General features: G+C 32.9%; 2 protein-coding genes across 3 annotated transcripts; both read right to left on the reverse strand.

Annotated features, from left to right (window-relative positions):
- Window positions 1-1,780: 1,780 nt before the first annotated feature.
- LOC111298933 (uncharacterized) lies at window positions 1,781-4,896 on the reverse strand. The gene is given in 8 exon segments (XM_089758387.1): window positions 1,781-2,192; window positions 2,195-2,264; window positions 2,578-2,656; window positions 3,451-3,626; window positions 3,710-3,780; window positions 4,543-4,641; window positions 4,644-4,706; window positions 4,709-4,896. Coding segments are annotated over 8 exon segments (765 nt in total). The 5' UTR covers window positions 4,800-4,896; the 3' UTR covers window positions 1,781-2,076.
- A 452-nt stretch (window positions 4,897-5,348) lies between these two features.
- Window positions 5,349-9,642, reverse strand: LOC111298917 (putative UDP-glucuronate:xylan alpha-glucuronosyltransferase 3). 2 transcript variants are annotated; one of them, XM_022893680.2, is made up of 4 exons: window positions 9,405-9,642; window positions 8,139-8,348; window positions 7,154-7,791; window positions 5,349-6,501 (listed from the first exon to the last, which is right to left on the reverse strand). In XM_022893680.2, the coding sequence occupies exons 1-4, from the start codon at window positions 9,458-9,460 to the stop codon at window positions 5,471-5,473; spliced, it is 1,935 nt and encodes a 644-aa protein (XP_022749415.2). In that variant the 5' UTR covers window positions 9,461-9,642; the 3' UTR covers window positions 5,349-5,470. The 2 variants fall into 2 exon arrangements, with proteins under 2 accessions (XP_022749415.2, XP_089614512.1); XM_089758386.1 differs by having other exon boundaries at window positions 9,300-9,634.
- Window positions 9,643-12,508: the final 2,866 nt, after the last annotated feature.

A 12,508-nucleotide genomic window follows, 5' to 3' on the forward strand; every position in this document is an offset into this window, starting at 1 on the left:
CCAGTTCAAGGCCTTACTACTATTTTTGTCCCTGATATAAGCAAGGCGGTGAAAAATTCTAATCGCAGGAGATTTAAAACTATCTTCATCATACAGCCTTCCCACATTATACCAAATTCCAAACTCAACTATTCCCTACACTTTTCTATTGGTTTGTGGCATATCTTTTCCTAGTTCCTAATCTGTAGACAACCAAATTATGCATCAAATTAAAAGAATTTGCCATATTATACACTTAAAGGACATCTTTACAGCTTACATTTGAATACAATTAATTATCTATCGGAGATGGTCAATTCCAGATGCTGGTAGCCAGCCTTAGTTATGACGTTAACATAAGTATCTAACGTGCAATATCACTAACTACTTTTGGTCTTATGGATGCAGAAAACCATGGAAGAAGAATAGTAAAAAGATAGAAAGGGAATGGGGGGATCAGTATTCATATTTCAGCATATGATTGGAGCAAACACAAGGACTGAAAGGTAGTTTTTCAAACACCCTTCCTCCACTTTTTGCTAAGACCGGTCATTCTTTTCCTTGTTTACACTATTTATTCTCTCATCTGCTAAATCCAGGCGCAATATTTTGCTTCTATTTCAATCGGGACAAGCCTGAAAACATCATCACCTTCTGAGATTGAATCACTTTCAGCTACCACAGTCGCATACTTCACTCACGGGGGGATCTCATAACAGGTCTAGTTCTTGTGGTGATTAGCGAATGATATAAATTCACTAATAATGATGTAGGACTAAAGTATTGCCTCATTCTTCCTCCTACACCAGTCAAACCAATATCCCATCCACATTATAGCAAAGCAAGAACCTTTCAAACCTTGGAAAGATGACAAGAATTTAAAAAAAAAAAAAAGAAGTGCATTAATGATTAGAGAAAGACTGAATGATGGTACTAGAATTTTTACTTTTGTTGTCAAAATGGTCTAACCTACGTAATTCCTACATGGTATAAGAAAGAAATGATGAAAGGAAAGTTGATCATATTTTAGTCCATAAAGTAAGGCGTGAACTCTGACTAGGTAAGAAAACCTATAAAATTGAACCTAACTTTCTCTCAAAAATTGAATAGGAACAAGTTTGAGTTACTGAAAAAGATGACATATAACTTCTAAATATTGTTCATCCCATCTAAGCAACCATGTTATTGGATCTAATCTGCTATTAAATGCCCCACAATAAATCCTACTAACACTAGAAAATGCATTAGAAGGAATCAAATTGACATCAAGCCACCAAAACTTATGATAAAGATCAAGGGTCTCCAAGAATGTAAAGACTGGATCATGAAATCAAGGATAAAATCTATGGCTACCTCATGGAAATGTGCAAGTCATCAGAAAAACCACAACAAAAAATATTACTTGTGGAATCAGAACCTCCACTTTGAAATGTATCTGCTAACTTTCCAAGAGCTAGCCACATGCTGCATCTAGGCAATCATGTTACATTCTGAACAACTATTTCAAAAGGTTATTATAATTTAAACACATTCGAAAGATTCTAATGGATAGAAATAAAAAATAGTAACATTCAGTCAGTTATTTGTTGTGCACAAGGGTGACAGTACTAGCCCACAGCCCTTATTTATTGTTTTTAATCTTCGAATAGGAGGTGAAGAATTCGAACCTTAAGAGATTTGGAACTTATCTCCAGTGTACAGCATCCTCGTATCTTGCCAAATTCCCAACTAAACTACTGCCTATGCATTTTTATTAGTTTGTCCCCTTTCATTTCCCATTCCAAATGTGTAAACAACCAAATTATAACACAATTTATCAAATTATATACAGTGATGGAACAGATTTTTTACAACACAGATTTGAAGACAATTTCAGAGACAGTAAAGTTCAAATGCTGGATTACCAGTTAGCAAAACTACCAACTAGCTATTTCACCATGCATATTGTGGGAGGGGAAAGAAGAAGAAAAATAGAGAAGATTTCATGTTTGGGAATACAATCGGACTAAACGTAAAGAACCAAAGGGAGTTTCCAAACGCCATTCCCTCAGCTTTTGCCAAGTGGTCTTCCTTTCCCTGCCTTTTCTCTATTTATTCTCACATGTGGTAAACCCCAGATGGAACATTTTGTTTCCATTTCAAAAGAGACAAGCCGGAAAACACTGTCAGTTCCTGAAAGTGAACCACATTCAGCTATCTCAGTTATTTCACATCATAAAGCGATCCTTGAATTGGTCTAAATCTTGAGGAATCCGAACTACTCTCTCAACAGCTGGAGATGACATCTGCAAGTAACATGTATTTTTAGATCTTAAAGCTAAAAAGATTTAATTCTGATGTGTAACAGACTATAAGTTTAAGCTTTATGGCATTAGTCACCACAGATTGTGGCTATTGACTTCTGCTCCTAAAATAAGGAGGCTGCTTGACCATGTCTAACATCTAGTGTACGTAACCTAAGGCTAAAGGCCTGCTTTACGTTGCCATTAGATTGTACCATTAAGTAGGTTTGCCTATTCAGAAATGCACTTCTATTTGACCGCAACCACTCGGAAGAAATATCAGAAACAGAAAATAGTGATTATGAAATATCGTTACCTCCAAGGTTATATTCTCTAGTACTGCTCTAGCAAGCTCAGCTTCATCTTCAATATCTTCCATACTGGGGATACCAGATCTGTCAAATCATGACAAATTAGAGTTCCGGAGGCATTCTTTTTCCTTTAAGCAGTAGTTTATAATTTGAAGAAAATAAACCATATCAAAATGCTACCCAAAAAATTAAATCATACAGAAGATAAGTAAAAAGAAATCATGATAAAGGTGACTTTACAATTAACTTATTTTTAACAAAAAGGAAGACTAACTGTCCAGAAATGAATTGGAAGCTATATTGCTAAAGAACAGACAATCACAAATGCTAGCATCACTCTTTGCATGGCTAAAGTGAGGACATCACCCCATGGAAAGCTATCCAGTTAAAATTTATCAGAAGGCACTTTCAACCCATGAAAAGCTATATGTTGCCAGTTAAACTTTTACAATCAGCATAAATAAGACATTTATTTAGAGAGATCCTTAGAAAGTAAATATCATAGCTGTTATAACTGAAAGTTCCATCAATATGGAAATTTACTTGGTTGAAGCTCAATTGCTCGTTCAACCTCAAGTCTTACCATAAGAAATTTGCATTAATTTAATGGTTAACCAGTACATTATAGCTTCCACTTCCAATAAGATGCTGTGTATTAAAAATGGGTAAGGTTTGATAATATTCCGTTAAATTTATGTGTATCTGCTTGATATCCAACCTATGATGATTCATTAGCTGATTCATAAAAAAATTAAAATAAAAACTTAGGTGTAACAGTATACATGATTTCTCTTGAGAAAATATCACCACATTATTAATTGAGAATGCAGGTTTTACCAGCATTTCTCATAAAAGAAAATATGTTAAAAAATGCTTACTTATTTGTAAGTCTTTCAATGCAGACTTGAATGGAGGAATTTGTCAATATTTTGAAGGCATATATACCCAAATTACCATCGAAGGATAGACATACATCCTCAGCTGATGCTAATGCTTCTTTATCCCCCGATGTTCCAGCAAGAGAAATTCCTTCTCTTCTGGCTCCATCCCCAACCTTAAAAAATATACATGTATGCAATTGTTGCAGTCTTGACCAACAAATACAGGAAAGATTGCCAATAACTCTTGTGGTATAACTTACAGAAGTTCAGTTTCATTTTCTATGTACTCTTCAAAATAATCACCATCATTGTCTATCATTGATTCATCTATACAGTGAAGAAAATTCATTTATACATCAGAGATTCATTCAACATATAAGAAATATTTTTAAAATGTAAAGAATGAAATAGATGAATGTTAGTTTGTTGAAACTTTTAGTACATAGTATAACTAGGGGTATAATCAAGCTTAGTCAAGTTAATACGGTATAAAGCTTCATCTCTAGCCTGACTATAAACTCAACACTTGAATCTATGTTCAAGATTGATCAAGTTTTACTTTTCAAACTTGAGCTCAACTCAGGAAAAAAATCAAGCTACTTGAGTGTCAAATTAGTGTACTTGCTTATAATTGATATTTATATAAAACATTTTTAAATACTTTTGAAAAAATTGAATGGGCTTGAGCAGGGTGCTGAGGTGTTTGCAATCGGTACAATCAACCACTAGAGTTGCTCTAGCTCAAGCTGCACTCCTCAAGTTCTGAGTATTTCCCGAGTTGAGCCAGCTCTCAACTCACTTACTCCCCTAGAGCTAACAAACTAGCTTTGTCACTTGAGTTGAGTTTCAATTCTTAAACAACTAATACATATTAGCCGACATAATTCAATTGGAAAACTTAAAGTAACAAAAATAAAGGAACCCTATACCCATGATACTAATTCTTGACAAAAGTATGGGTTTTTACTTCACATCCAACTTTCATTAACCTTACATTAGCAAACCAAATAGTGCAGAAATGTTGAATCTAAAAGATTTAAAACACACACACGCACAGAGCAAATGGGTATTTAGTATTCATAAAATTACCATCTTCAAAGTCATGAAAAAACAAGCTGCTCTTCTTCCTCAACTTGTCCATTGAAACTTCTTCAACAATGGTTGGTTTTAAAAGTGGCTCAAACTTTTAAAAGGGTATGCCCCAAACGGGGACGAAAACTTCTGAGCTGAGCCCGGAGGCTTGTAAATGCTCAACTACAATTTGTGGCAGCGGATGGTGGAGGTGGCACTGGGACTGCAAAGTGTTTAAAATTCCAACCTGAAACCAATAAATCCATGCTTTGCATTTATGAGGAATTTGGAGATTTTTTTTGGTGGGGCAGGGGTTGCTCCAAAAAAGTGAACTGTCAATTGCCAAAACAATTTCTCAGGACATTGAGAGGAAACAGAAACAACAAAAGCATAAGAAAAACACAACAAAGATGGAAAGAGTTAAGATTCTGTAACGGTGTCGGTTACTGCTCACTTTCTGTTCTGTATTAAATATTTATTGGTGGGCTTCAGTGGGCACCTTTTGAGCCATCAGGGTCTAAAGCTAACGCCCAGCTCAGTCTGGCCCACCCATAAACTTATGTTTTTATTATATTATTAATGTGATCTGAAAGTATCATATGTCAATATTCTTATATTTATTACAAATTAATTTCGAATAAAAAATTATGTAAGAAAAAAGGCAATATTTGAGTGAGGATAAAAGCTTTCCTATCAAAGATTATTGCAAAGCAAGCATCAAATGCTTTTGCAATAATGTAACTTCCAACCAAAAATCCATACAAAACTGATGAAAGAGCTACGCATTTTGCTGAAGTTATTGAAAATTCAAAGACGTTCCAAGCTGACATATATTTCCAAATAACCATTGGATGGAAATGGAACTCAATGTATAATTTTCATTTTTTAGGTGTTGACTATGTGATCTGCACAGAAAAAACGTTGAAGAAAAGAACGAAGAAAAGAATCATAATGAAGAGAGAGATGTTTTCTTGATAGCAGGGAGTGATGGGGTAGCAGTTGCATTATCTGTCCAATTTTTTTCACCCCAATGCCACAGCATACTTTCCCAGAAGCAGAATTCTTCAAAGCATGCCTTTAAACGCTTGTCTTTTATCTTAATTTTCCAATGACCATCTGTGTAATTCCCTGTCTCAGCTTGCCTCCTATCCCACTCTAACTGTGCCTTCTGCTTGGACCGAAGCAAACAGTACTTCTGTAAATTTTCCGGCATGGAATCATGTACCTTCCACCATGTTTTGTGAGCAACATCACTAGCAAACTCCTGCAAAATGTCCACATTCCAGTTGCAATCATAGTCCCGGAAGCATAGCCATGGTTTGTTTCCCAGATAATGGAGGACGTAGAGGATTGGAGGATCGGCTCCAAAGAGGCAAGTCTTCATCTGTTTCTTCTCCACCTCATCACCTTCCCAGAAGTGCTTCAAGAAGTTCATGTGTTTTGGAATCCGATGCCACCAAGTGAAGATTTCATTCAGATATCCCTGGTCCCCACCATTGTAGGATTCAATCTCATTGATGTGATCCATTAGTAGCTGGAACGTACAATTTGATGGCTCAACAACCATCACACCAGAGTTGAAGAGCGTAGCATTATTTCCTATAGCAGAAATTTCTGGCATCTCAAATAAGAAATCAATATTCCTGAGTATAAGAAGGTCAGCATCAATGAAAATAATCTTATCATAATCGGTCAACTGCCAAAGACGGAACTTGCTGTAATTCCATTCATTATATGCTTCTGGTTCAGCTTTTGGATTCCTGATTCTTTGGATTGTATAAATTTTCCAACCAGCAGCCTCCAAGCCACCTCTATGATAATCAGTGATTGAGTCATCAACAAGTATCACAAGGTCCCTAGTTGAACCTGACATGCGGATACTTTGAGCAGCAGTAATGGCCCCACAAACATATACATGAGCAGAGTGTAGGATTGTTGCATATGCTTCACGGTGTGCTCTCTCTGAATGGAAATACTCTGTCCAAATTTATTCAGTTAGTTTAAATTAAAGCCTTTCAGACTTGGGAAAACTAGAAATTCAGTTAGTTTTTAAGCCTTCACTAAGAGGTGTTGGACTTCAAATCATCATTCCAAGAAGGAAAATTTCCAGATCAACAAGAAAAAAGTATAGTAAAATTTAGAAAAGATTCAATAGGGAAAAAAACAATACAATAACAACAACACACTAAGCCTTATATCCCATACTATGGGGTCGGCTATATGAAAAAACAAATAAGAGAATCAGGTTAGGTTGTAATTTGAATCTTCTTGCGTCACTCATTTCTATCAACAACCACCTTTTCATCTAATTCTTTAATAGGGAAAAAAACAATAACTAGTGGAATTCCTATAGAAACACCCTACCTCATAAGAATTATAGAGATAAAAAATGTTCATTTAGGTCAGTAGTTTAGGATGTCACAGACTCATTTGTCATAATCAGTCATCGTTGCCAACTTATACAACAATCTTGCCTCATCGTACAGGGCTTCTTATCTTAGTGAAAAGATTTTAAATGAGTAAAAAGTTGATAGTGACATAAAAATATCAACCAGCCAGCTTCAGTAATTCTGAAGAGTAGAAGAATTTGTATGAACAAATATCTTGAGGAAACCAGTTTGAAACTAACCTTTAGCCTGGAGAGGAACTGAAAGTTCACATGATCCAACTGGCAATCGAATCTTTTCTCTTAACCTATGCAGGTTGGGTGTATAGAGCCAAGCATTCCCTTCACGTGCAACCAGGTCCTGGCAAGTAAATAGATTTGGAAGTGGGAAGCAGTCAGTCACGAAAAGCACATGCACTGGGTGAAACCCCTTAGCAGATGCAGCAAGCCTTGCAGCCGCTAGCTGAAAGTGTAGACGTGCAACATCCCTTGACCATTTTCGTGCCTTGTTGCAAGGAAGCTTGACAGCAATAAGATCAATCCTAGGTTTTCCAGGAAACTGAAAATTGGGTAGAGAAGGACAGTTAGGAACCTCAAATTCCTCTTCTTCATCTATCCATTCAGGGTACAGGGATTCCCAAGTTATATTGTCTGCCACATAATCCAATTGCAAAAGAACATGCTCAGCATCTGGTAACAGCTGCTTCCATCGAGCAGTTTCACTATGATTGAAGTTCAACAAGCCAATTCCCTGATATTCATCCCTGTCTGTCAGTTTTTCAATGACAGTCGTGATTTGGTCCCAATTTACATCCAACATTGATATATAACGTGGATCTGCAGCAGCACTGTCTTTTATCCATCTGTATACAAAACTAGGCCTGCATGTAACAAAATTCTACTTCAAATAACTGAGAAATAGAACAGAAACAAGAGTAATCTTCAACATATAGGCCAGCAAACTCACTGCTCCTGGCATTTTAGTACTGGAAAATCGAGGTGGTCAAGTTAAAAGCAGAGATATTGAGATTGTTAGTGTTACCTATGTTAGTTGGGTAGCTGGTTAGATACAGTCAAACACATGTATTCACATGCATGCTCTCATATATACACATGCTCAAACATACACATGGTTTATTTTCAAGCAGAAAATAATTAAAGTAAAATAGAGCAAACTATAGCCTTGATATAACAATTAACAGAAAGATAAACTGGTGGTAGAATATACCTAGATACAAAGTTGGATGGACGATCTGAAACATAAACTGCAGGAGAGCAAAGGAGTGTGAAGACAGTTCCCAATAGAATTATAACCAGAACGGCTTTCAAGGTAGATATCTTGCAATTCAAATTCCTGTATCGAATGGGAACATGAAGTGCCTTCTCAACGTCTTTAAAGACCTTGTTTCTTTGAAACCCTCTTCTGCTTGTGTCTTCACTGTAAGAATAAAATTATGAGTCGCATCAGCCCAGTGCATAAAGCAAGTAAAAGAGAGACAATTAAAAAGAAAAAAACGAAAAGCCAAAGGTTCTTCTATGCAATAAATATAAGGCAAATCTAATGTCAGTATGAAGATAAAATTGAAGTATCCAAAACCTGATCTGCAAAAGCAAAGTAACTTGTAATAAATGCAAGCAAACTCCAAAAGATTTCAAAACATTAAGAAAACTAGAATTTGCATAATATAAGTACACTAATCATGCTGATGCCTCTGGCTTCACCAATTTCACAAAATATTCCAAATTGAGATATCATTTCTAACTTTCATTCCACAGAACTTTTAAATTTCTAATAAAGCGCAACACCAACCTCAAAAATCCAAATCTTAGTGCACCTCAGTTAATACAAAAATCAAATTAAAACAAGATGAAGAGTCCTAAGCTTTAATCAGATAAGAAGTCAAAAGATCATAGTAAATTTATTTAGCAAAACATCATTTTTAAAAAATATATTTTGCAGAAAATTTTCATTCTCCTACGAAAACTATTAAAAATTAACACTAATTCACATAAACAATAGCAATGGCGGCCAAAAAAAAAAAAAAGGAATAATAATAAGCGGAACTAATGTAAACAGTTGAAAGATTAAGTGGTTAAAGTTAGAGAGTGCCACCTAGGCCTATCTCAATCCACTTCATATTTGATCTTTTTCAAGAGCAAAAAATCTAAATTAAGCAAATAAATACCTACCAAACTAGGAAATTTCTTCAAATAATTACCATACAAGGAAACTAATGCTATCTACAACTACAATATTTCTGAGCAAATCAAAGGGGAAAATAACAAAAAATAGAAATCGCAGCTAAACTCAAACAGATCGCACTGCATTTTTTCTAGTAAAAAAAACAACAGTGCTTAAAAGCTCGGTCAACAGAAATTAAACGTTTACCAAAATATTTCGAGTTTTAATATAAATGAGAGTAGTAACCAAAAACTTTGATGAAGAAATGACAAAACGAAAGAAAAAAGGAGATGAGAGGAGAGAGGAACCGACGAGAAAACAGAAACGCGGTGACGGGGCTCTTTGGGACTGAGAGAGGGGCCTCTCATGTTTACAGAATGTTCAGAGAACAGATGAAACTGAAAATGTCATTTGTTTATACTTTGAGAATTTAAAGCCTTTACTCAAACTATTCTTTGTTTTCTAAATTTTAGAATTAAAGGAGAGAGAAAAAGAACTGGCTTTGCTGTGTGACCCAATGCTGTGAACAATGACAGAGGCGGTGGCAGTTGTTATACTTATAGCTTTGAAGAAGAAGAAACATTCCTAATATATTTTTTTATTGGTGCTGATGTTGGCTGGCATTTTGACTTGGTCAATTTAATACAAACTCAACCAAAATATCTTTTTTGCCATAAGAAAATGTTATTACTAATTAGCGTAGGCGTTTTATTTGGATATAGAATTTGAAAGAGAAATTTTATTTTAATTAAAATTTTTAAAAATTTAAAATAATTTTATTTATTTGAATAGAATGAGAAAGAATTTCTAAATTTAAGTAAAATTTCAAGAAGAGACTTTATATGCTTATATTCTCTCTTGAAATTTCACCAAAATAGATGTTTTTCAAATTTCTTCTAAATCTTTCACCTTTTTACTGCTATTGACTTATTATAAAATATAAAAATATATATCATTTTATTTAACTTTAGTATTTATTTTTATTTTTTTTATTATTAATAAAATTTATATATTTTTACAAATCTAGTGATACGTAAATTACATATTTTATTGTTATATATATTTTTATCTTTAATATCATTATTATTCTTTTTAATTAATTTTTTTATCTAATCACAATTCAATAGATTAAATTTCTTTTTAAGAAATATTTATCCAAACAAAATATCATTATAAAAATACTTTTTTTGGTTTCTCTATCATTTTAATTAATTAATCATTTTGATTTTATCAAGGTTTAATATAATAATATAAGGTAAATATTTTAAATTTAAAATTTAATTCAATTAATTCATATAATTATTTAAAAAAATATTTAAAAAATTTACTTTTTAAATCATAATCTTTTTTATTTTTAAATTAAAAATTATTTCATTCACTGTTTTGAAATTTTAAATTTTACAATCAATTAATAAAATGATAAATACAAATTATTGATTAAAAATAAAATATATATTAATCTCTTAATTCTATCAATAAAATTATAAATTTACACCCACAATATATTACAACTAATATTTTTAAATTGCGACTTAAAAAAAAAGAAAAAAACCACCACTAGGCATTATACCAACATCCGAAAATGTTTATCTTCATTATTTTTTGAAATTACTATTATTAGATAAATTCAATTTACACAAAAAAAAAATAGCAAAAGCAAAAGGCTGCTGCTTTATGATAGGAATGTTTTTTAATACGTACAGTAATACCCCATTTTAAACAACAAGGTTGGGTCATGTGTGCTTAAATCATGGTTGACTTGTTTTGAATCTACTTTTTTTTTCCTCTCTCTTCGTTTTTTCTAAATATATCTTGTCCAAATTAATACTTCTAGCTATTGAAATATAGCATTTCTCTTTTCATTTTACTCAAATTATCAAAAATTTGCGCCACCAAATATTAAAGCATATCGCTTTCAGTGATTATTTAGCAAAATTCTTCATCAACAACCTTAATTAATACTTAATCCATAGTACTACAATTTTCCATTAATTCCTATTTATAACCTAACAAAATCAAAATGTTATTAATATTCATATAGATTGGGCAAGGATCCTTTTCACCTTACTCCACAAATAAGATCTTCCAATTAGAATTACTATTAAAGTCAATGAAGAAAAAAAATTAAGGGATGGTGGTTGAGGGGTTAGTTCGAATCACATCTATTATGTAACAATAATAACAATTTATAGCAAATCAAGATCACAACTCAATTATCTAATAATGACAAAGCCAGCTCTAGGCTTTGAGAACCCTATTTTATTTCTCCTTTTTTAAATGTTGGTAGTTAGAGAGAATTATTCGTTCTCTCTTTATTGGTCTGGTTATCGTAGTGTAGTGGAATGCCATGTCGCCATCCTTGATTGCTAACTAGAATTGTTTAATCAAGAAACATATTAATAACAAGGCGGCAGAACAACCACCGACTATTTGTTGATTCTCCAGGGCGGTGGAGAGCTATTCGTCCCGCACCCAAGTTTTCGTGAAGCTAACACGTCATTGACACTTCAAATGAAACTTAACTCATTTTTTTGTTATAATTATTGGGAGAAGTTAATTGTGTTTTACAGTGATTATAATAGATTGAATTGAGATTTTTTAGTCCTATGTTATGTTGAATTTGTCCTAAATTTTATGGAATCATTAACATAATTTATAATTAAAATTAAAGTTGATTTTGATATGGATGAAAGTTCAATCTCGCTAAATCAAGGTTCATAAAATTGATGTTATCGTCTAATCAAGGTTCACAAAATTGATGGTATCGTCCTGTGATTCTAGTACCACTTTATTGGTTTCGATTGGTGACTTACATAGTAAAAAGATAGAGAAAATTGCTTTTTACCTCTTAAACTGAAGTTATAAAATCTAATAAGTTAGCCTAATATATATAGAGCGAAAGCATAGACTTTTGTTAATACGTTAGTTAAAATTGATCTATCTTATTATGGGTGCAACTATAGAGTTAAATTGGAATCACATTTAACTAAAATCATATTATATTTTCAAGTATATTATAATATGGTATCACTGTAATTACTCATAATTTGATATTAATTGGTCATGTTAGTCTACAATATGAGATAATTATAACAATTTCTTACTTGAACAACATAAGTCAATTTTGAATATTTTTAAAAATAGTATAATATATACTTATAGTTTTAAAAACCAGATTCGGACAAATAGAATAATCATGACTAGTATTGTCAAATATGAGTAAATACCTAAATCATCATATAACAGAATGAGCACTTATAAACCCCAAAATACATTGTACTAATAAGGAACAAATGTGTGGACTTACATGCCTTTTACAATTAGAAAGTATTTATAAGTCTTAAAATGCACTATATTTATAGGATACATGTATATAAACTTATAAAAACTTCACCAATAGCAAATGACAAGCCTTC

Source organism: Durio zibethinus, chromosome 3, assembly GCF_047325235.1.
Source record: "Durio zibethinus cultivar Kanyao isolate XHJ-2024 chromosome 3, ASM4732523v1, whole genome shotgun sequence".
In the NCBI taxonomy this organism is placed as follows: Eukaryota; Viridiplantae; Streptophyta; class Magnoliopsida; order Malvales; family Malvaceae; genus Durio; species Durio zibethinus.